General features: G+C 40.5%; 1 protein-coding gene across 1 annotated transcript in view; it reads right to left on the reverse strand.

Moving 5' to 3' along the window:
- Positions 1 to 24,821, reverse strand: part of LOC126283772 (uncharacterized) — a 134,929-nt gene that overhangs the window by 80,896 nt on the left and 29,212 nt on the right. Inside the window, exon 4 of the mRNA XM_049982298.1 lies at positions 13,818 to 14,419. Within this exon, the coding sequence (XP_049838255.1) occupies positions 13,818 to 14,419 (602 nt within the window). The remainder of the gene's footprint in view (positions 1 to 13,817; positions 14,420 to 24,821) is intronic.

The following is a 24,821-nucleotide window of genomic DNA, read 5'->3' on the forward strand; positions in this document are numbered from 1 at the left end:
GGATTTCAGTTAAATTATTCAGTTTCATTACGACAACGCTCTCTTCACTAATCCCTGTACCCGTTTTGACACTCATTATATATTAAAAACACAGATTCCATGACTTACCAAGCAGGAAAGCGCTGGTAGATAGGCACAATAAAAAAAACACACAAACACACACACAAAATTTCGAGCTTTCGCAACCCACGCTTGCTTCTTCAGGAAAGAGGGAAGGAGAGGGAAAGATGAAAGGATGTGGATTTTAAGGGAGAGGGTAAGGAGTCATTCCAATCCTGGGAGCAGAAAGACATACCTTAGGGGGAAAAAAGGACACACACACACACACACACACACACACACACACACACACACACACACACACAAGCAGACATATTTAAAGGCAAAGAAGACCGGTGTTCACTCTGCTTGCCGGGGGTCTCATCCGAGATGTGGAGGAGGCCCTACCGGCGGCGATAGAGAGCACTGGGTGCACCCGACTGCAAATTGTTGCTCATGTCGGCACCAATGACTCCTGCAGTCTGGGTTCAGAGGTCATCCTCAGTTCGTACAGGCGGTTGGCAGAGTTGGTGAAGGCGGAAAGCCTCGCTCGCGGGGTGGAATCAGAGCTAACTATTTGTAGTATCATTCCCAGAACCGATCGCGGTCCTCTGGTTTGGAGCTGAGTGGAAGGCTTAAACCAGACTCTCAGACGATTCTGCGGAGAGCTAGGGTGCAAATTTCTCGACCTCCGCTATCGCGTGGAGAAATGTAGGGTCCCCCTGTATAGGTCAGGCGTGCACTACACGCCGGAAGCGGCTACGAGGGTAGCGGAGAACGTGTGGAGTGCACATGGGGTTTTTTTTAGGTTAGAGAATTCCCTCCCTAGGCCCAACAAGACGCCTCCTGAGACACGGCAAGGCAGGAGTAGGCAAAATGCAACAGGGAATAACAATATTAATGTGCTAATAGTAAACTGCAGGAGCGTCTATAGAAAGGTCCCAGAACTGCTCTCATTAATAAACGGTCACAACGCCCATATAGTACTAGGGACAGAAAGTTGGCTGAAACCACATGTAAACAGTAATGAAATCCTAAACTCAGATTGGAATGTATACCGCAGAGACAGACTGGACAGTGAAGGGGTAGGCGTGTTTATAGCGATACGAAGTGCAATAGTATCGAAGGAAATTGACGGAGATTCGAATTGTGAAATGATTTGGGTGAAGGTCACGGTTAAAGCAGGCTCAGACATGGTAATTGGATGTCTCTATAGGCCCCCAGGCTCAGCAGCTGTTGTGGCTCAGCACCTGAAGAATAATTTGGAAAATATTTCGAGTAGATTTCCCCACCATGTTATAGTTCTGGGTGGAGATTTTAATTTGCCGGATATAGACTGGGAGACTCAAACGTTCATAACGGGTGGCAGGGACAAAGAATCCAGTGAAATATTTTTAAATGCTTTATCTGAAAACTACCTTGAGCAGTTAAACAGAGAACCGACTTGTGGCGATAACATATTAGACCTTCTGGTGACAAACAGACCCGAACTATTTGAATCAGTTAATGCAGAACAAGGAATCAGCGATCGTAAAGCGGTTACTGCATCGATGATTTCAGCCGTAAATAGAAATATTAATAAAGGTAGGAAGATTTTTCTGTTTAGCAAAAGTGACAAAAAGCAGATCTCAGAGTACTTGATGGCTCAACACAAAAGTTTTGTCTCAAGTACAGATAGCGTTGAGGATCAGTGGACAAAGTTAAAAACCATCGTACAATATGCGTTAGTTGAATACGTGCCAAGCAAGATCGTAAGAGATGGAAAAGAGCCACCGCGGTACAACAACCGAGTTAGAAAACTGCTGTGGAAGCAAAGGGAACTTCACAGCAAACATAAACATAGCCAAAGCCTTGCACACAAACAAAAATTACGCGAAGCGAAATGTAGTGTGAGGCGGGCTATGCGAGAGGCTTTCAATGAATTCGAAAGTAAAGTTCTATGTACTGACTTGGCAGAAAATCCTAAGAAATTTTGGTCTTATCTCAAAGCGGTAGGTGGATCAAAACAAAATGTCCAGACACTCTGTGACCAAAATGGTACTGAAACAGAGGATGACAGACTAAAGGCTGAAATACTAAATGTCTTCTTCCAAAGCTGTTTCACAGAGGAAGACTGCACTGTGCTTCCTTCTCTAGATTGTCGCACAGCTGACAAAATGGTGGATATCGAAGTAGACGACAGAGGGATAGAGAAACAATTAAAATCGCTCTAAAGAGGAAAGGGCGCTGGTCCTGATGGGATACCAGTTCGATTTTACACAGAGTACGCAAAGGAACTTGGCCCCCCTTCTTGCAGCGGTGTACCGTAGGTCTCTAGAAGAGCGAAGCGTTCCAAAGGATTGGAAAAGGGCACAGGTCATCCCCGTTTTCAAGAAGGGACGTCGAACAGATGTGCAGAACTATAGACCTATATCTCTAATGTCGATCAGTTGTAGAATTTTGGAACACGTATTATGTTCGAGTATAATGTCTTTTCTGGAGACTAGAAATCTACTCTGTAGGAATCAGCATGGGTTTCGAAAAAGATGGTCGTGTGAAACCCAGCTCGCGCTATTCGTCCACGAGACTCAGAGGGCCTTAGACATGGGTTCACAGGTAGATGCCGTGTTTCTTGACTTCCGCAAGGCGTTTGACACAGTTCCCCACAGTCGTTTAATTAACGAAGTAAGAGCATACGGACTATCAGACCAATTGTGTGATTGGATTGAGGAGTTCCTAGATAACAGAACGCAGCATGTCATTCTCAATGGAGAGAAGTCTTCCGAAGTAAGAGTGATTTCAGATGTGCCGCAGGGGAGTGTCATAGAACCATTGCTATTCACAATATACATAAATGACCTGGTGGATGACATCGGAAGTTCACTGAGGCTTTTTGCAGATGATGCTGTGTTGTCTCGAGAGGTTGCAACAATGGAAAATTGTACTGAAATGCAGGAGGATCTGCAGCGAATTGACGCATGGTGCACCGAATGGCAATTGAATCTCAATGTAGGACAAGTGTAATGTGATGCGAATACATAGAAAGATAGGTCCCTTATCATTTAGCTACAAAATAGCAGGTCAGCAACTGGAAGCAGTTAATTCCATAAATTATCTGGGAGTACGCATTAGGAGTGATTTAAAATGGAATGATCATATAAAGTTGATCGTCAGTAAAGCAGATGCCAGACTGAGATTCATTGGAAGAATCCTAAGGAAATGCAATCCGACAACAAAGGAAGTAGGTTACAGTACGCTTGTTCGCCCACTGCTTGAATACTGCTCAGCAGTGTGGGATCCGCACCAGATAGGGTTGATAGAAGAGACAGAGAAGATCCAATGGAGAGCAGCGCGCTTCGTTACAGGATCATTTAGTAATCGCGAAAGCGTTATGGAGATGATAGATAAACTCCAGTGGAAGACTCTGCAGGAGCGACGCTCAGTAGCTTGGCACGGGCTTTTGTTAAAACTCCGAGAACATTCCTTCACCAAAGAGTCAAGCAGTATATTGCTCCCTCCTACGTATATCTCATGAAGAGACCATGAGGATAAAATCAGAGAGATTAGAGCCCAGACAGAAGCATACCGACAATCCTTCTTTCCACATACAATACGAGACTGGAATAGAAGGGAGAACTGATAGAGGTACTCAGGGTACCCTCCGCCACACACCGTCAGGTGGCTTGCGGAGTATGGATGTAGATGTAGATGTAGATGTAGGGCAGAGATCTGTCGAGGCGGAAGTGCAGAGACAGAGATGATGTTGAATGACAGGTGAGGTATGAGTGGCGGCAACTTGAAATTAACGGAGATTGAGGCCTGGTGGGTAACGGGAAGAGAGGATCCTCATTACCAACAAACACTGTCTGCCTGTGTCCATTCATGCGAATGGACAGTTTGTTGCTGGTCATTCCCACATAGAAAGCGTCACAGTGTAGGCAGGTCAGTTGGTAAATCACGTGGGTGCTTTCACACGTGGCTCTGCCTTTGATCGTGTACACCTTCCGGGTTACAGGACTGGAGTAGGTGGTGGTGGTGGTACGGTGCATAGGACAGGTTTTACACCGGGGGCGGTTACAAGGGTAGGAGCGAGAGGGTAGGGAAGGTGGTTTAGGGATTTCATAGGGATGAACCAAGAGGTTACGAAGGTTAGGTGGACGGCGGAAAGACACTTGATGGAGTGGGGAGGATTTCATGAAGGATGGATCTCATTTCGGGGCAGGATTTTAGGAAGTCGTATCCCTGCTGGAGAGCCACATTCAGAGTCTGATCCAGTCCTGGGAAGTATCCTGTCACAAGTGGGGCACTTTTAGGGTTCTTCTGTGAGAGGTTCTGGGTTTGAGGGGATGAGGAAGTGGCTCTGGTTATTTGCTTCTGTACCAGGTTGTTAGTGTAATGGTTCAGGGATTCAGGACTGGAGCAGATTCGTTTGCCACAAAGGCCTAGGCTGTAGGGAAGGAACCGATTGATATGGAATGGGTGGCAGCTGTCATAATGGAGGTACTGTTGCTTGTTGGTGGGTTTGATGTGGACGGATGTGTGAAGCTGGCCATTGCACAGATGGAGGTCAACGTCAAGGAAAGTGGCATGGGATTTGGAGTAGGACCAGGTGAATCTGATGGAACCAAAGGAGTTGAGTATGGAGAGGAAATTCAGGAGTTGTTCTTCACTGTGAGTCCAGATCATGAAGATGTCGTCAATAAATCTGTACCAAACTTTGGGTTGGCAGGCTTGGGTAACCAAGAAGGCTTCCTCTAAGCGACCCATAAATAGGTTGGCATACGAGGGGGCCATCCTGGTACCCATGGCTGTTCCCTTTATTTGTTGGTATGTCTGGCCTTCAAAAGTGAAGAAGTTGGCTAAGGTGATGAGGAAAGAGGTTTTAGGTAGGGTGGCAGGCGATTGGCGTGAAAGGAAGTGCTCCATTGCAGCGAGGCCCTGGACGTGCGGGATATTTGTGTATAGGGAAGTGGTATCAATGGTTACAAGGATGGTTTCCGGGGGTAACAGACTGGGTAAGGATTCCAGGCGTTCGAGAAAGTGGTTGGTGTCTTTGATGAAGGATGGGAGACTGCATGTAATGGGTTGAAGGTGTTGATCTACGTAGGCAGAGATACATTCTGTGGGGGCTTGGTAACCAGCTACAATGGGGCGGCCAGGATGTTTGGGTTTGTGAATTTTAGGAAGTAGGTAGAAGGTAGGAGTGCGAGGTGTCGGTGGGGTCAGGAGGTTGATGGTGTCAGGTGAAAGGTTTTGTAGGGGGGCTAAGGTTCTGAGGATTCCTTGAAGCTCCGCCTGGACATCAGGAATGGGATTACCTTGGCAAACTTTGTATGTAGAGTTATCTGAAAGCTGATGCAGTCCCTCAGCCACATACTCCTGACAATCAAGTACCTTGGTCGTGGAACCCTTGTCAGCCGGAAGAATGATGATGGATCGGTCAGCTTTCAGATCACGGATAGCCTGGGCTTTGGCTGTGGTGATGTTGGGAGTAGGATTAAGATTTTTCAAAAAAAGCTTGAGAGGCAAGGCTGGAAGTGAGAAATTCCTGGAAGTGGCCTTTCCAGAGGTGGGAAACCAGAAGATTGGATAGTTTTTTGAGGTGGAGGGTGGCATGCTGTTCTAATTTGCGGTTGGCCACCTCAAAAAACTATCCATTCTCCTTATTTCCCACCTCCAGAACGTCACCTCACTCACCCTCCACAACCTTTCCAACAAACCTCAACCTCCTCTCATTGCACACAGACCCAGTATCTCCCATCTACTGAATCTCCCACTTCCAGCTCCACTGCCCCCAACACCTCAAAATTCTAGTCTACACAATCTGGAACCACAACACCCCGATTAAGTAGTTAACCTTTCCTCCAAACCTCTCTCCCAATCCGAAACCTCTGTCCTATCCAAAGGCCTCACCTTCATAGTCTCTGCTGGAAATATCACTTTGCCATGAAGAAAAATAATCCTGATCCCACTCCTAATGATCCAACTCCCCAAGACACTATCCAAATTGAACCCTGCCTGTAACAGTTCCGTCCTCCATCACAGCAGGACCCATCTCCTCTTCCTCAAAATCACCCTCTACAAACCTTCCAGGAATTTCTCACTTCCAGCCTTGGTTCTCAATCTTTCTTAAAAATCCTTAATCCTACTCCCAACATCACCACAGCCGAAGCCCAGGCTATCCGTGATCTGAAAGCTGACCGATCCATCATCATTCTTCCGGTTGACAAGGGTTCCACGACCAAGGTACTTTATTGTCGGGAGTATGTGGCTGAGGGACTGCATCAGCTTTTAGATAACTCTACATATAAAGTTTGCCAAGGTAATCCCATTCTTGATGTTCAGGCAGAGCTTCAAGGAATCGACAGAACTTTAGACCCCCTACAAAACCTTTCACCTGACACCATCAACCTCCTGACCCCACCGACACCTCGCACTCCTACCTTCTACCTACTTCCTAAAATTCACAAATCCATACATCCTGGCCGCCCCATTGTAGCTGGTTACCGAGCCCCCACAGAACGTATCTCTGCCTACGTAGATCAACATCTTCAACCCATTACATGCAGTCTCCCATCCTTCATCAAAGACACCAACCACTTTCTCGAATGCCTGGAATCCTTACCCAGCCTGTTACTTCTGGAAACCATCCCTGTAACCATTGATGCCACTTCCCTATACACAAATATCCCGCACGTCCAGGGCCTTGCTGCAATGCAGCACTTCCTTTCACGCCGATACCTGCCATCCTACCTAAAACTTCTTTCCTCATCACCTTCATCCTGACCCACAACTTCTTCACTTTTGAAGGCCAGACATACCAAGAATTAAAAGGAACAGCCATGGGTACCAGGATGGCCCCCTTGTATGCCAACCTATTTATGGGTCACTTAGAGGAAGCCTTCTTGGTTACCCAAGCCTGCCAACCCAAAGTTTGGTACAGATTTATTGACAACATCCTCATGATCTGAACTCACAGTGAGGAAGAACTCCTGAATTTCCTCTCCAACCTCAACTCCTTTGGTTCCATCAGATTCACCTGGTCCTACTCCAAATCCCATGCCACTTTCCTTGATGTTGACCTCCATCTGTCCAATGGCCAGCTTCCCACAACTGTCCACATCAAACCCACCAACAAGCAACAGTACCTCCACTATAACAGCTGCCACCCATTCCATATCAAACGGTCCCTTCCCTACAGCCTAGGCCTTCGTGGCAAACAAATCTGCTCCAGTCCTGAATCCCTGAACCATTACACCAACAACATGAAAAGCAACTAGCCTTCCGACCTGGTACAGAAGCAAATAAACAGAGCCACTTCCTCATCCCCTCAAACCCAGAACCTCTCACAGAAGAACCCCAAAAGTAGCCCACTTGTGACAGGATACTTCCCAGGACTGGATCAGACTCTGAATGTGGCTCTCCAGCAGGGATACGACTACCTCAAATCCTGCCCTCAAATGAGATCCATCCTTCATGAAATCCTCCCCACTCCACCAAGAGTGTCTTTCTGCCGTCCACCTAACCTTCGTAACCTCTTAGTTCATACCTATGGAATCCCCAAACTACTTTCCCTACCCTTGTAACCGCCCCCGGTGTAAAACCTGTCCTATGCACCGTACCACCACCACCACCTACTCCAGTCCTGTAACCCGGAAGGTGTACACGATCAAAGGCAGAGCCACGTGTGAAAGCACCCACGTGATTTACCAACTGACCTGCCTACACTGTGACGCTTTCTATGTGGGAATGGCCAGCATCAAACTGTTCATTCGCATGAATGGACACAGGCAGACAGTATTTGTTGGTAATGAGGATCACCCTGTGGTTAAACATGCCTTGGTGCACAGCCAGCACATCTTGGCACAGTGTTACACCGTCCGGGTTATCTGGATACTTCCCACTAACACCAACCTATCTGAACTCCGGATATGGGAACTTGCCCTTCAATATATCCTCTCTTCCCGTTATCCACCAGGCCTCAATCTCCGCTAATTTCAAGTTTCCGCCACTCATACCTCACCTGTCATTCAACATCATCTTTGCCTCTGCACTTCCGCCTCGATTGACATCTCTGCCCAAACTCTTTGCCTTTAAATATGTCTGCTTGTGTCTGTATATGTGTGTGTGTGTGTGTGTGTGTGTGTGTGTGTGTGTGTGTGTGTGTGTGTGTGTGTGTGTGTGTGTGTGTGTGTGTGTGCGCGCGCGCGTGGGCGCGCGCGCTTCTGCCATTGTATACCTGTCCTTTTCCCCCCCTAAGTTAAGTCTTTCCACTCCCGGGATTGGAATGACTCCTTAACCTCTCCCTTAAAACCCACATCCTTTCATCTTTCCCTCTCCTTCCCTCTTTTCTGACGAAGCAAGCATGGGTTACGAAAGCTCGAAATTTTGTGTGTGTGTTTTTTTATTGTGCCTATCTACCAGCGCTTTCCGCTTGGTAAGTCATGGAATCTTTGTTTTTAATATATTTTTCCCATGTGGAATGTTTCTTTCTATTGTATTTATATCATTATTAGCTTAGGATTATTTGTTGCTAGGAGATCAAGTGTATTTTTACAACCGTTTACTATTTCAGTGAGCTCATGAACCAACTGCTCAAAATGGGTTGAGCACTATTTCAGATATAGTTTTGTGCTTACCTCCAGATTTAAACATGTATTTTTACTGCCATATTGAGGGTAAATTGAAGTCACTACCAACTATAATTGTATGAGCTGGGTATGTGTTTGAAATTAGATACAAGTTTTCTTTGAACCTTTCAGCAATTGTATCATCTTAGTTGGGAGGTTGGTGGGAGGATCCAGTTATTAATTTACTCAAGTTGCCAAGAGTGACCTCTACCCATACTAACACAAAGGAACTATCAACTACCATTTCACTACAAGGTAAACTACTTCTAACAGCAATAAACAAGACATGACCCATTTTGTTTAGCCTAGCCTTTTGGAACATCATTAGTCTCTTGGCAAAAATTTCGGCTGAACTTATCTCTGGCTTTAGCCAGCATTCACTGCCTATAACAATTTGAGCATTGGTGCTTTGTATTAGTGCCTGTCACACTGGTACTTTCCCAACACAGCTATGACAGCCAATGAAGACTAAGTACTAGTGACACATAGTGAGAAATGTAACATCATAAAAATAGCACATAGCTGGGGAAAGGTAGTGTAATAGCTAAGATGCTCAAGATGAGAGGCAAGCTCATGACTGACAGACTACAAGTCATCATTTTTGACTATGTGGAACCGTGAAGATATTCCTACAGATTGTCAACTTTTTTTGATTCATCCACAACACAAAAAAAGATAATATGGACTGAAACAATTACTTAGGTATTACTTTCCTGATACTGACGTACAAAATATTCTTCAGTGCCCTTCTTGGCATATTAGAACAACAGACAGAAATGGACAATCAGTGAATATCAGGTGGGCTTTTGATAGGGCTGACAATGTCTATATGAAACCTAAAGATGATACTATAGCATCGCTAACTGATATCACAGACAAATAAAGCTCTCACACACATGATCACCATTTCTGGCTGCCAAGGCCACATTGTCTGGCGTCTGAAGACAGAGACAGTGGTTACGCATATCACAATTGCATTTGCATGAATGTGTGTGTGTTTTTTGAATAATTCAGAAGAAGGCCTTTTGGCTGAAAGTGTACCGGTTTAGAAGTCTTTTTGTTGTGCCTATCTGTGACTCAACATTCCCACTATATGGTGAGTATATCTATCCTTTTCATAATACTGTCATTGTGACACTGAAGTGACTGCACCACCCTTATTAATATTACACATGAATGCAGTGCCAATAACAGAACAACCAACGTAGTCCACATACTTGAAGAAAGATGAAATCTCCAAATATTATCAAATACCAACAGGCACAAGGTAAAGTGATGTGCTATCTCCAATCTTTTCAACTTTGGTTCTAGGTAATAGTTGTCACAGTATGACAGAAAGAAAAACATTGAATAAATATGAGAAAGGAAAGTAAACAAACCAATATAAAATGTCTAGCACTAACTACCAATGCTACCTCTGAAGTTAGACATGCCCACGAGAATCTTCATGAAACTGCTGTCAAAATTGGCTTCCAAATATCTTATGAGAAGACACAGTACATGGGCTTCAAAAATACACACATAGGATGCCTCATGAAGAGATATGCCTCATGAAGAGATATGCAGCTTCAACACTTCAAGTGCTTAGGTTTAATAATTGGGAACAGTTGCAATGACAAAACTGTTGATAAACACAGTAAAGAATGTCGAATAAAACATACATAATCATCATTTTGTGACTTGGTCTTCTATAGCATGAGTGATTATTATGCATGCACAGGTAACACAGAACAAAAGTCAATAACAAAGGATGATTTACTGCCCAGAACAAATTCCAGTCTGAAGATTACGAGAAGACTGGAAGGGTTTGACTATGTGCTAGTATTTAGTGTCTAATAAAACTATATGACTTTATTGACCAAGAACTGTTATATCAAATGGTATGGAAGCGTTTGATTTGGTCAATTCTTCCAGAAATGTGATTAAGCGAACTCTCGGCAGCACAATATCAGAGGTCAAGAACAATATTTGAGAGACATTTGACATAACGTCTGGTGTCAGGCAAGGAGATAGACTTTCTCTTCTTCTTGACAACTGTACCTCAGAAAAAGTCATTTGAGAAAGGAGAAAATAACAAAGGAGGAGGAAATGAAGATCAGTGTCGGTTAGATCCCAGACTCAAAGGAGTGTATGCTGGCAGTCTGGCTTTTTTGGATGACTTGACTATTTTTGTCAACAGCAGCAGCTCAGCAACCAGGAAGACATAGCATCTTAAATAAACAGCAGAGATAGTAGGACTACGAATTTCTCTTAAGAAGAAGAAATATACGAAAATAGCAATGGGCCACAATGGATGATAACGGACCACAAGAGGGCTGCAAGAGTCAAGAAGTTTAAGTATCTGGGTGAATTAATCCAACAGAATAGGCTAGAACAAAAGGCAACTAGTATCCATAAATCAGAGCATAGCAATCAACTAAGCCCATCCATAATAAAATGGTGTTGAAGTTTACGAACAACCCAGATAAGACATAACTGCACTTTTGTAAAACCAAAAGGTTTGTAGGCTTCGGAGAATGAACTGAAGGGGACAACTCAGCCAGTAACTTAAAGAGAGAACATAGGGCACTACAAAAGTTCTTAGGCTACAGATGAGCTCAAGGCAAGTTTAACTGATACCCAGAAAAAAAAAAAAAATACAGCAAGATGGAAAAGAGAAGAATAAGAAGAAAACTGTTCTATGGGCACATCTTCCAACAGGATTTCCCATGCCTCATGAAGAAAATATAGAATTTGCTAAAACAAAGCCATTTAAGATAAGGTGATTCCAAGAAAGTGAGATATATATATATATATATATATATATATATATATATATATATATATATATATATATATATATATGGGCATTCTTGAATCAAATAATGACAGGTATAGCTTCAAAATGTTGGTGAAAAGCTATCAAGGTTTTGTGGTGGAATCAGAAACTGAAAGCTGGAGAGGGCTTTTACCAGAGGAGCAAAAGTAAGTGCTAATTCATTAACCCACCAGATGCTGGCAGGATGTCAAATCTGGCTGACAAACAATATCTTGAAAGTGAAAGCGAGATTGGTTGTCAACAAGCATACAGTAAATGCTAAGCTCAAAATATAAAATAAAGAATTGTTTTTAATATTATTGTCCTTGCCGTTGTTCAATGTTCACACCTTTACAATGGTTATAATCTTAGTTTCACACAGTTTGCAACAACATCAAGAAAAGATACTGACAGAAAAATGACACAAAAGCATTTTGACAGGCAAATACATGTCATTAAAACAAAAGCAACAGACTAACAGTAAAAAGAGCATTACTAGCAGCAAAACATCAAAGGATGTAGCATTAGGATATAGCACTGTACAGCTGCTCTGAAGAAAGTTGTGAACAATTTGACAGGCACTGAGGAACACAGACTTCTAAATGAGTACAGCGGGGCTTTTCTTGAGGTCAATCTCAGATTTTCTGGATATCTTTTCTGGATAACTCCTGTGCTTGACATAATTATGGCAGTATATGAAGTTCACTAACTCCTGCTATTTTTTATTAGATCGCCATGTCTGAACATTTCAAACAATGGAGAATCCAGGAACAGTCTGAGGCAACTCAGGCCACACTGCGAGCAGCAGCACCAGCAGATGATGGGAGTGGCGACTGGGTGCGGGTAAGGAGGATGATGGTGGGGAGGGGGAGAGATAGTAGGGTAGAGGTGGCAGACAGTGACATGCTGTTGGGGAGCACGTATGGACAAGGTGGAAAGAGGGTAGGGCAACTATGAGCAGTCAGGAGATTAGACGGAGGGCAGTGGAGAGGGGGGCAGGATTGCAGAAAAGGACAGAAGTAAAAAGACTGGATGCGATGGAGGAATGAGGGCTGTGTAGTGCTGGATTGGGAACAGGGAAGAGGCTGGATGGGAGAGGACATGACTGACGAAGGTTGAGGCCAAGAGGGTTATGAGAACATAGGATATACTGCCGAGAATGTTACCACCTGCACAATTCAGAAAAGCTGGTGTTGGTAAGAAGAGTCCATATGGCACAGGCTGTGAAGCAGTCATTGAAATGAAGGATGTCATGTTTGGCAGCATGCTCAAGAATAGAGTGGTCCACTTGTTTCTTGGTCTTGTTTGAATATTTTTAATTTTTTTACTAAATGTTTTTGTTACTTATGAGGAAGATACTGTTCTTTTGTCACTATAATGATATCCTAATGTGACTGACTGACCAGTGGGTTGGAACTGTATGATCAGCATACATCAGGAAATCTGGGTTTTCAAAGTTAGGGAATGGTTTGCATTCTCAGCAGGGCATTTTAATTTTTCCTTTTATTGAAGTGTACAAAATCTCTTGGCATAGTATGTTGACTACCTCATAGTCCCATTGGGTGAATGATGTACAACTATAAATAATGTGGTTCAAACTTTCAGAGAAAGAACCACATCTTCTGCACATGTTACTTACTAAATTTTCAGTGATTTATTATACGAAACACCTAATCCTAAATCTCCTCCATGGAAATCTGAATTTTTGTCTATAGATCTGCTTTTGATAGTTATTTGACTACACCAAAACCACAATTCCTAAGCAGTAATGAGTTCAATCTCACATTAAGATAGCCATACTGAGATTAGTACAGGTTTTGTATGCATTTGAAGTTTTTTTCAGTAGTTCCCATGGAAACTACAACAATTTCACATGCAGTTTGTGTACATCACATTAAAGCTTTTGGAAATTCATGATTCCTAAGCTGTAACTGGTTTGATCTCACATCATCATTAGTTATTTTAAGTGTAATATAGGTTTCGTATGCATTTGAAGGTGTTTTCAGTAGTTCCCATGTTTGGGCTACATATATTAACAAGTTTTTTGGCACCTTTGTTCCCTGATAGCCACCACATTTATTTCTGATCAAGGGGGTTGGGATAAATTGAATAGTTCACTGAGATATATGTTTCCTATGATCTCTTCACATCCAGGGGAGAGCGGACCTCAACACACATGCATGCATATATATTCACATCTCATACAACCTCTTGTCTAGTTTAATACCTTAGCAAAAAGTCATTGGTGTTCTAAAATTATTCATAGTTTAAGAATTAAAGGTTGTTTTGTTAAGCTATTAATTTGCAAATATTCTTCAACAGAGACATATAAACCACAGCACTTGAAACCAAGTACAATAATGATGACTTACCTTCGATATTTTACTTGGAGTTAGTATTCTATGGATTTGTTTTTTGATAAAACCCAAGCAAGCTGAACGACATTCACCAGAACCTTGGTCATACTGAGTTAATATGTTTACTGTATCAGTTAAAATGTTTACAGCATCTTCAAGGAGAGAATTCCTCCAGTCTCTCTCAATTTTTTCCAGAGTTCCTTCATCATCATCTGACAATGATTTCTCCAAATAACTAAGCACTGTCTCAACAGATTTTACAATGAGGTCATTGGCATCAGAATCACACAATATGTATTTCAAAAGGCTACTTGGAATTTTCCTGTCACTTTCCTTCCCTACTTCAACACTACTATATCCTGAGTCCTCAGTCATTTGCGGCCCACTTTGCATGGTGTTTAAAGAATATACTGATTCCACGTCGCCAATGGAAGTGTTGTGTTCTGCACCAAATTCTTTGCCAGGATATAAGACATCTGTAGTCATGGAGTTAACAATTGTTTTCAAGACAGATGCCCTCAGAAATGTACAGGTACTAACAGCTGATTTCAGTTGCACCATTGACTGAATGAACATCAAATGAAACTCTGTCTCCTCTGTGGCATCTTCTTCAGCTCCTGAAATCACAACTTTTTGTTAGTAGTGTATGGGGAAACTGTTTCAGAATCAGTTCTTTGACAAAATATATATTTAGGCATCAAAATGAATCTACTTATAAATATTACTTGTAGAGGCTCCATAGATTATGACTGAAACAAAATGATAAATCTAAAAACCAACTAGGTCTGCTGATGAACAACTCTATTGATTTGTCTCTCAACAGAACCCTTTAATCATTATCTTTGATTTAATTCTACATCTTCAAGATGTTTTAGGCTTGTGTGTTCTTATTCACTACCTTTTGAGCATTCTCCACAACCTATATTCAAGATGGTAGGTTGCCTATAACCCTACATGTGGTATTTTTTCCACATTTATCTAGTTTAACAAGCATCATTTTTAAACAGAAATAGCACTATTGTCAGTAGGCAGTTACTCTGAAATTTTACCATGGTGAACACTGGCGCAGTGTCAACACAGATGTGGATCTGATTCTTGCTTTTCCTTTTTTTTTTTACTTCTGCAGTCTCATTTTTATTTTCATATTTATTTTAATTCTATCCTACTATATAATGGCAAGTCTTGACTGATTTTCTTCAAATTTCTACACAATACTTTAATAATGGAATAAGTGATGCTCTAATAAATGTTCAGACAGAAATCAGCAATATTTTAATATGTACTATATATAATTAATATATTTTGTATACTACTGTATAAAGACAAGTCACTGCTTAACATTGTTACCAAAAATGTCAAAATGTTCTAGACCAATTTACTTCAGATGTTTATATATACTCTAATAAATGTTCAGAGGGACATCGGCTATATATTGTTTTAAATACAGGAGTTGAAAAGAAAGGTGGTAGTACTCACAAAACAAGAAAAATATGACCAATAAACAAGGGTCCAGAAAGCCATACTTTCCGAGATAAATATGTGTTTATAGAAAGGGCTGTGTGAAGCTTGGTCGCAGATAGTAGCACAGTCATTGCAATGGTGCTCCGTCAAATACGACAGCAGGGTATTATGATGTCTTATTCACAGTACTCTATGTATCATTAGGTGGTCTGCTGTCAGTTGTGTGATTCGGGTCATGATGTAGGCTATGTTAGTTTTCGTTGTGTTTATGTGCCTCACTGTACAGTCCTGCTTACCCTGAGTACCTATCATGGTGTTTTACTTTCTTCCAAATAGGGATTCACTTACATATCTACTGTTATTGTGCTGTCTGTCTGTATGCATGTATGTATGTTTGTACAGATGATGTAGAAAATTAACATTTTCTCTCTGCCACCATTTGTTAGCAATAGCAGCATACTACTAGACAAGTGAAATTGGAGATACGATATTCTGCTATGGTTTAGCAAATGGACGTAGCCTGCGAGCCCGTCTTCTCTATGCTGAGAAACATCCACAGCACAGAGTGCCCTCTGATAAGCTGTTCAGTAGACTTTTCCAGCATTTAAGAGATGTAGGTACACTTGCACCTCAGAAGACTGGCAGTGGAAGGCTGCGCACAGTCCACATGCCCGACATGGAGGAGCATGTGCTATGTTCTGTGGATGAAACCCCTGGGACCAGTGTGTGACAATTAGCAGCAGCAGTAGGTGTGTCTCACATTGTTGTCTGGGGGGGGGGGGGGGGGGGGGGGTACTCTATCAGCAATTGCTGTACTCATATCATCTACAGCGCATTCAGGCCCTAACACCACAAGATCATCTTGGCAGATGGCGGTTCTGTCAATCTCTGTTGCACAAGTGTACCACAGATCCAATGTTCACATCCAAATGTTATTTACCTATGAGGCAGTGTTCACAATAGATGGTGGTGTGAATTTTCATAACCATCATCTATGGGCAGAAGTAAATTTCGAAGTAATACAGGAAAGAGGGCATCAACATAGATTCTCAATCAACAGACAGGCAGGTATACTTGGCGATAAATTAATAGGGCCATATGTATTACCACAAAGGTTAACTGGGGTGTATTACCTGGACTCTCCCATTATGTATTACCTACCTTGTGGGAGGCACAGGAATTATCCAGGAGAGGTTTCCAGAAAATCTGAGACTGACCTCAAGAAAAGCCCCGCTATACTCATTTAGAAGTCTGTGTTCCCGAGCGCTTGTCAAATTGTTCACAAATTTCATCAGAGCAACTATACAGTGCTATATCCTAATGTTACATCCTTTGATGCTTTGCTGCTAGTAATGCTCTTTTTACTGTTAGTCTGTTGCTTTTGTTTTAATAATATGTATTTGCCTGTCAAAATGCTTTTGAGTGTTTTTTCTGTGAGTATCTTTCCTTGATGTTGTTGCAAACTATGTGAAACTAAGATTATAACCATTGTAAAGGTGTGAACACTGAATTAAAGGGCAACAGCAGGGACAATAATAATAAAAACAATTATTTATTTATTATTTTATATTTTGAGCTTAACATTTACGGGCTGCTTGTTGACAACCAATCCCGCTTTCACTTTCAAGATATTGTTTGTCAGCCAGATCTGACATCCTGCCAGCATCTTGTGAGTTAATGAAGTAGCACTTACTTTTGCTCCTCTGGTATCAATGATTACAGTCAACAAATCCATTGATAGACACACCGATATTTCGCAAAATATTGTCCCGCAACCGATTCAGACAAATATTATTATTTTTACATTTTTCCGACAACAACAATAAACCGGATAATGCCAACCGGCTATACAAACTGCAATTCATAACTGATTAGATTTCCAAAGCGTTTAAAGAAAACTTTAAATCTATGTCAAAACATCTCAACTGATGAAGGAATGATACCGTGGATGGTAAAATTTTAAAGTTTACAATCCGTCGAAAATTATGAAATATGGCATACTCTTTCGAATGCTGTGCGATATGAGTACGGGATACACATCTTCATTCAAGATGTATTCCGACACTGGACAGCCTTTAGCAAATACAGTGATGGAACTATTGACACCTTCTTATGGAAAGTGGCATCACCTCTACATGGATAATTATTGTAACAGCACAGAACTTGCAAGAAGTTACTAGAAAATAAAATTCAAATTAGTGGAATGATACTGCAAAATAGAGGAGGATTTCCAGAAAAATCAAAGTGCGCAAAAGTCAATGTGTTTGAAGCTTGTCGTCGACGGAAAGGTGAAGTACTCACACAGGTATGGAGAGCTTCAAAAACTACAATGATAGCAATGATCTCTACAATACATAATGCCATTTTGACTACCACTCGCAGAAAATGTAGAAAAAATATTACACAGTTAAAAAAACCTGAAAGTGTAATTGACTACAAAAAATACATGAATGGAGTGGACCGGGCAGACCAATATTTGAGTTATTACCCTATATACAGAAAAACGAGGCATCAAGGGATCACAAATTTAGCATTGGAGGGCAGCGTGGAGGGTAAAAATCGTAGAGGGAGACCGAGAGATGAGTACACTAAGCAGATTCAGAAGGATGTAGGTTGCAGTAGGTACTGGGAGATGAAGCAGCTTGCACAGGATAGAGTAGCATGGAGAGCTGCATCAAACCAGTCTCAGGACTGAAGACAACAACAACAACACAGAAAAACGATAAAAATGGTCATTGTGCATTATTTAATGCATTCCGTACATGTCAATATTTCAATACAGAACAAAAAGAGTCTCAGATTTCACGATTTTTTATTGAAAGTGTCTGATTTGCGGACAATACACCATGTATCTGCTTCTGAGCAAAACTTGGAGGTTGCCACTATACCACGTACGTGTCATGTTCTGGCTGACAGACTTTCCGCTCACATAAACCAACACCAACCAATACTTATTCCTGAAACAAATAGATGAAAACGAGGAAATTGCTATGTAAGTTCCAAAAACAAAAAAGAAGAACAAGAAACTTAATATGTAAGTCTGGTGGAGTTGCGTTACATCTTGGAGACTGTTTGCTGTATATCATATGAAAGAGAAACACAAAGTACTAACGACAATGCAAATAAATAAATATATGAAACAAATTTTGTATTTATTTACGTATGTATATCTTCAACATTTCCTGAAAGTAGGGGAAGAGGGTTGACAACTTGTGAGAACTAACAATGAGATTGGTAAAACTTAACAATTTACAATCTCCTGATAATGTCTAGAATGACCGATAATGAAATAATAAAACAATATTAGGGTCTTAATGATTAGGGAGCCTGTCTCTGAGGTACGTATATTTTTTGAGAATGCTTTCCACTAGCTAACAAGGTAAGAAATGACACGTTCAAAATCGGGTATCTGCCAGTTGTTTGCGTCATTCTGTCACAATATTTCGATAGTGTACCTCACTATCTTCATCAGGTGCTACCTGAGACAGTCTCAGGTAGCACCTGATGAAGATAGTGAGGTACACTATCGAAATATTGTGACAGAACGACGCAAACAACTGGCAGTCTCAGGTAGTACCTGATGAAGATAGTGAGGTACACTATAGAAATATTGTGACAGAACGATGCAAACAACTGGCAGATACCCGTTTTTGAACATGTCAGCATATCACCAGGAAAGTTTCAAGATTTACAAGGTAAGAAATGTAAGTAAAATAATGGCACTGACAGACAAGATTGAGGAATGAAAAAGATAACTGTATACCAATGAATGTGGTGTAACTATATTGGTGATCAAGTTTTGAACCAGGCAACATCAGGTACTGTTCATATTGTGCAATTCATGAAACTGCAGCTAGGAATGAGCAAAATTTTAGTGAGGTACATCATTGGATTTATAGGTTATCTGAAAATGTGTTCTGAGGAATCATGAGCTTGAAGTGGTAATACTGGGAAGAAGAAAAGTAATTTTACTGATTATCTGATAACTGTGGTGGGAGAGTGATGTGAATATTCGGACAGGTCAACCATTTGGTAACTTTTGTGATTTTGTGAGGATTTAATTTTCAGGTTGAATGAGAGAAATGCTCAGTTGAGTAGAGAAGTGCGGCAATGATTTGGCACAACTTCCATCCCAGTAATTTTGATTTGAATAGTAATTAAACTAAGTAATGGTGACTCTATTATTTTTTCATAATGATTTGTAAATCTATGCTGCTGCGCACCTTGACTTTTTACTGAAGGTAATGTACATATTTTAGCCACTAAAGTGATATTTTGCAAATGGGAAAGAAACCCAAGTCTTTCAAGTTTAACCACTTTCAGACAGTTACAACTTTGGGCAACGTTTTAGCAGTATAATGTGCACTTGATATTAAAAAAAATTTCTAGTCACCACCTTTTGTACTATAGTCAATTTAAGTGCTAATTATTGTAATGGTATGAGATCTATGTATTTATATACGATGTAGTGACTATCATTTGCCATTGGTGTTAAATTTTTTTCTTATACTTATGTGAGAAGTAAAAGTAAGTATACTAAAGTAGGGTATTTTGTCTAATTTTTTCATGTAATGTGGCGGCAAAGAACCAGCAGTGCATTTCCTTGTCGACTGCCACTTGGACCTGTCGAGGGCGTGGACAACATGGTGAGAGAATGTGTAAAAGCTCATTGAAAGTGTGAAAGTGCTCGTGAAAAATACTAAACATTGAGCAAGTGAAATTTTCTCTCTAAAAAGTGAACTGCAATGCGCAGTTTAATTTAACTTTTTACAACCCATGAGGATTTATTTTTTTGCAGGAATGGACTTGTACAAAATGATATATATCTTAAAATGGAATCTTTGTTTACCCAAAAACGACATCACTTATGATGAAGATGACTAATTTTTTAATGAAAGTATAACTTGTGGATATTTTGTGCAATTGTACAGACACTGTATGTAAAGATTTTGTATGGGGATTTTCATATGGCCAGTTCATATAAATATAAATTTGAAAATTTCGTATGTAATATTTTTTGTGTGTAGATTTTTAACCCACTGTTGGGGGTCACTTGTGGTCATTGAATTGCCCAGTTAGGTATTTGCAATATATATCTGGTCAATCCAATGAGGGGATGATGTGACGAAGCAAACTGGGATAATTTCACTTCCCCTCTCGTTTTGCCACCTGCCTCCTTAAAATTCATTTTTTCACTTCTGACTAATTACCATTAACATATGCGAGTATAATCTGTGTTTTCATTAAAGAGAAAGGTTGGCCCTCAGTTTTAAAGAATATAACACCTGATCTAATTTTGTGCTTAGTTTTGTGTATGCAACTGATTTTCTAATTTATTTTGAATATTGCTAGTTGGTACCTTTTGTTATAGGGTGAAATCAGTAATTGTTTTGTTAACTTATATTCTATTGTTGACGTATAAACAAATATAAATTCTGTACTAATTACAAACATTTGGATGAACAACTAATAGTATTCTTAAAGGATCTATTTGGCTCTATTCAAAAACATGTTAGAAAAGCCGGCTCTTAACTAGTTCCTAAGTAATTAATAGTTTTGTCCAAAGTATTGTTTGCATACTTATATTTGTTAATTTCATGATTTAAACAAATAATTCAGAGTAACTCTTGTAGTAAAAGAAACTGTTAAAAAGAATGAAGTATTCAGTTAATTTAATGAGTTAAGTTTTTATTGTAATTTCTGCAAATTAAACTTCAAACAAAGGGTAGTTTCAGTACCTATTATTGTGAGGATATGTAAGGGCCCAATTTTGGGTCATGAGACATTCAGTCCACAGCTGAGTTTCAGACGAGGATCCGATATTGGTTAGATCAACAACAACGCAGTTATTAACTGTGGAATTGGCAGGACAACTGTTGGAGTGCAGTTTCTTGGTGATTCAAAATCTCAGTATTGATTTAATATTTGGTAGTAATTTCTTGTGCAAATAGCAGGTACAGAGTTCAGCATTCTGTGTTGGATTCATTAAATGGTGATAAGGCTTACTTCAGCAGTCAATCTCATTTTTTGTGTTTCCTGAGGCAATCAAACTCTTCTCCTGTCCTATCTGTAGTTTATAGGTGAATCATAAGCATTCTAGCTTTGAATTTCATGTGACTTTGTACAGCAGGATACTTTAATATAGGAATGTTTTAGAAAAGGTTTCTCCTGTGTTATGTATATATTTTATATTTTAACTAAAGTTCAGTTTTGATCACAACACTTATGTCTCAATAACATAGGTGACCATCTTCAGACCCATGGCTTCTTTGGAGGATGGTAGGTGGAGTTCTCCTCAGCTGCTACAAAGTCAACTGACTTCATTGCTATAAACAGCCTCGGATGCCGTAATAAGTTACTTGGGATACGCGTAACCATGAAATCGTTTTCAAGTGAAGTGTTAATTCTGGTATGACTTTAATGATCTATCTTCAGTTTGCGTATGTTGTATTTTCACATGCCGCCGCAGAAAAGACATTCTACCATTATTTATCGTAGCATTTGATGAACATTATCATCAAATTATGGGGAGCATTGGCTTAAACATTTAATTTGAACAGTTATAGTTGCGTCAGCGCATTAGACTCTGAACTGCTCTGGTAGTTGGATTGTGTGGATTCTTTTTGGTCTGTGACTCTCAGAATATAGTGAACATTATAGAGAGAATCGTTTTTGATTACGAATCCCAGACAATCTCCTAATTCCTCAGAGCTATAAGCTGTAGCTATAAATGTATTTCTCAAATGAAGTGGGCACTAGGAATTCTAATTACACGCTTCACGTTTTGCTAATCACTTTGTGGTTGCCAATATTGTAGTTAGAGAGCCATTGTTGAGAACGGCAAACAACAGCATTAAATAAATAAAAGTAACATTTCATAACAATATTTCCACCCAACGCCCCACATATGTTGCTAATCGACCGGAAAAGAAACTGAGTAAAAGTGAAAGTGATTTTTAAATAATCGGATTCGGGAGTGAAATACAATACGCAACTGAGTAATAGAACAGTGATAGTGTTACATGTACATGTGCATGTGCATGTGCATGTGCATGTGGACGATGCAATTGGATTAACAACGCATCTGGATTGACGGAGCTGGCACTGAGTCTAGCGGCGCTGGCGGCATCGCGAGAAGTCAGTTCCGCCTCACTGCAGTCGTCCGCCTGAGCAGCCGTAGCCGCGACGGCAGTTGCGGGCCAAGCAAAACACACAGCAGCCGTGGAAGTGCCGCCTGCAGTTCAATGCGCCACATCGCATCAGTAATCCTGGTATGCCGCGCCGACAACGCCATATGTCGTGCCGGCAACGCCATATGTCGTGCAGAAGGAACTAAGTTAAGTGAAAAGTTGTTAAAAATTTTACTAAACTGCGCTAAAAGACTGTCGGCGATGGAACCGCCAGAAGAAACTGAGGTTAAACTTAAATCAGAACTTAAGTCTGTTGAGGGAACTGTAAATCTAGACAACGGTTCAAGTGTAAATATGCATGAAAATAGTAATGTTAAAGTGAAATATGAAGTTTTGTCTTCTGACAGTAGTGTGAAAAGGGGCAATGATTCAATAAATAGACACCCCTGTAGTAAAGCAGAAATCAGAAATTGTTAATTTATTGGATGATAGTTTCTCTGATGAATTAAAAATGAAACAGTCATCAGTGATGGTAGAGTTTAAGAAGGAGAAGTTAGATATGACTGATCAATCAGAAGTTTCATTTAGTTTTGGTGATTCTGGTGTTAGAGCTAATTTTTTGTCACCTGAGTTTGATAAAAAGCCAGCTAGTGAGCAACCCAAAGATACTGGGGCTATGGATTTAAATGTAATATTACAAGCAATAGCTGCCAGTAATGCTAGAATGACAGCTGAATTAAAGGCTGAAATAAGTGAACAGGTCAAAAGCAGTAATGCTGAATTAAAGTATGAGATTGTGGCCAGCCAAACTAATTTTAATAAACGATTGGAGGTAATGAACAATACCTTCATGGCTGGTTGCAATAAGTTGAAAGAGTATCTGGACAGTTTGAATTATAAAATTGATTACAATCATGAGGATATTAAGAAAAAGGTTGCTCAACAATTTTCTGAAATGTATAAAGCAGTAAAATCAGAAGTTGCTGAGGTTCACAGAGACTTCGAAACGGAAGATGCGAAGCTGGAGCACAAGTTAACAGAAAAGATTGAGGCGGAATCTGAACTGTGCTCAGATAGGTTTAAAGATGTTGATATAAAAGTAAACATATGTCAAGCTGAAGTAGACGCAATCAAAACTGATACTACTCATATTGTGCAAAGAGTAGAAAATATTAGTACTAACATTGCTAACATTCAGAGTAAAGTAGCTTCAGTAACTTCTGGTAATGGTAGTATGCAACAAGTTGTAGCTGCAAACGCCGCTTTTATCGGGTGTCGGCAGTTCTTGCAGTTCGATCCAGATAAAAATATCCACTCGCTAGATTTTTGGAACAATTTTGAAGATGTGATTCCACCAACTTTGTCTGAACGAGAGAAAATCTCATTTATTAGAAGCCATTTGGCAGGTGACGCCATGCGTTGGTCAGCTGATGTTATGTTGAAGTGTAAAACATTAGTGGAATTGAAAACAGCTTTCATTAATGAGTATTGGTCTAGTAATCAGCAAAATGAAGTGTTGAGAGAATTTTGGGGTGGAAAACGCTTCAATGCAGGCAAGGAATCTATTAAAGAGTTTGCCAGGGCATGGATCTCACGTTTGTACATTTGGCGGAAAAGCTGAAACCTGAAATGATAATACTACGTCTTGAAGTCAAACTGCCATGGTATTGGAAAACTAGAATTATATCTGCCTCTAGAGACAATCTTGATCGTTTCATTGAATATTTGGAATGTGTAGAGTGTGTGGCTGCCAATGAGGAGCAAGCACGTAATAACAGAAATGCTAATAACACTAGTAGTAATTTTAAGAACGAGCAGAATGGTAATGTAAACATCAGAACAGTAGGTGTTCGCCATCCTAAGAGAGGTAGGAATTGGAGAAATAATTATCAGAACCAACAATGGCATCCAAATGATAGTAATTTTGTTCCAAACAACATTATGCAGGTAAACAAGAGTGCGAAAAGCAATGCTGTGCCACTTAGCTATAATGGAAATAAAGGAAACAGTAGTAGGCCGAGGCAGGAAAACTAGTTCCCGTCTATGAGGCCACTGGCACTCACCAGGTGGTTATGTTTCCTAAGCCAGTAGTTACAGTAATTGGTGAGACAGATCAGAATACTTAGACTGAACATGTGAATGAGGAGTCGAAGGATACAGCAGAAATATTAGATCACTCACAGTATTTGATAGATACCGTGTTAGAGATGCTTTCTAAGTGGGAAGAGAAAGAGAAGGCGCAGTAGTGTAGCGGTAGGGAAGAGCTACAAAATACTGAATTGTCAGGTGAAGAAGCAGAATAAATTCATGCTTATATTTACGATGAGGATGACGTGCTCTTATCTAAAGTGCCTGTGCAGGATGTTGATACTGTACTAATAGATTTAGGACAGGAGGTAAGTGAGAATGTAGAGGATAGCCTGTTGGG

This window comes from Schistocerca gregaria, chromosome 1 (assembly GCF_023897955.1).
Source record: "Schistocerca gregaria isolate iqSchGreg1 chromosome 1, iqSchGreg1.2, whole genome shotgun sequence".
Taxonomy (NCBI): Eukaryota; Metazoa; Arthropoda; class Insecta; order Orthoptera; family Acrididae; genus Schistocerca; species Schistocerca gregaria.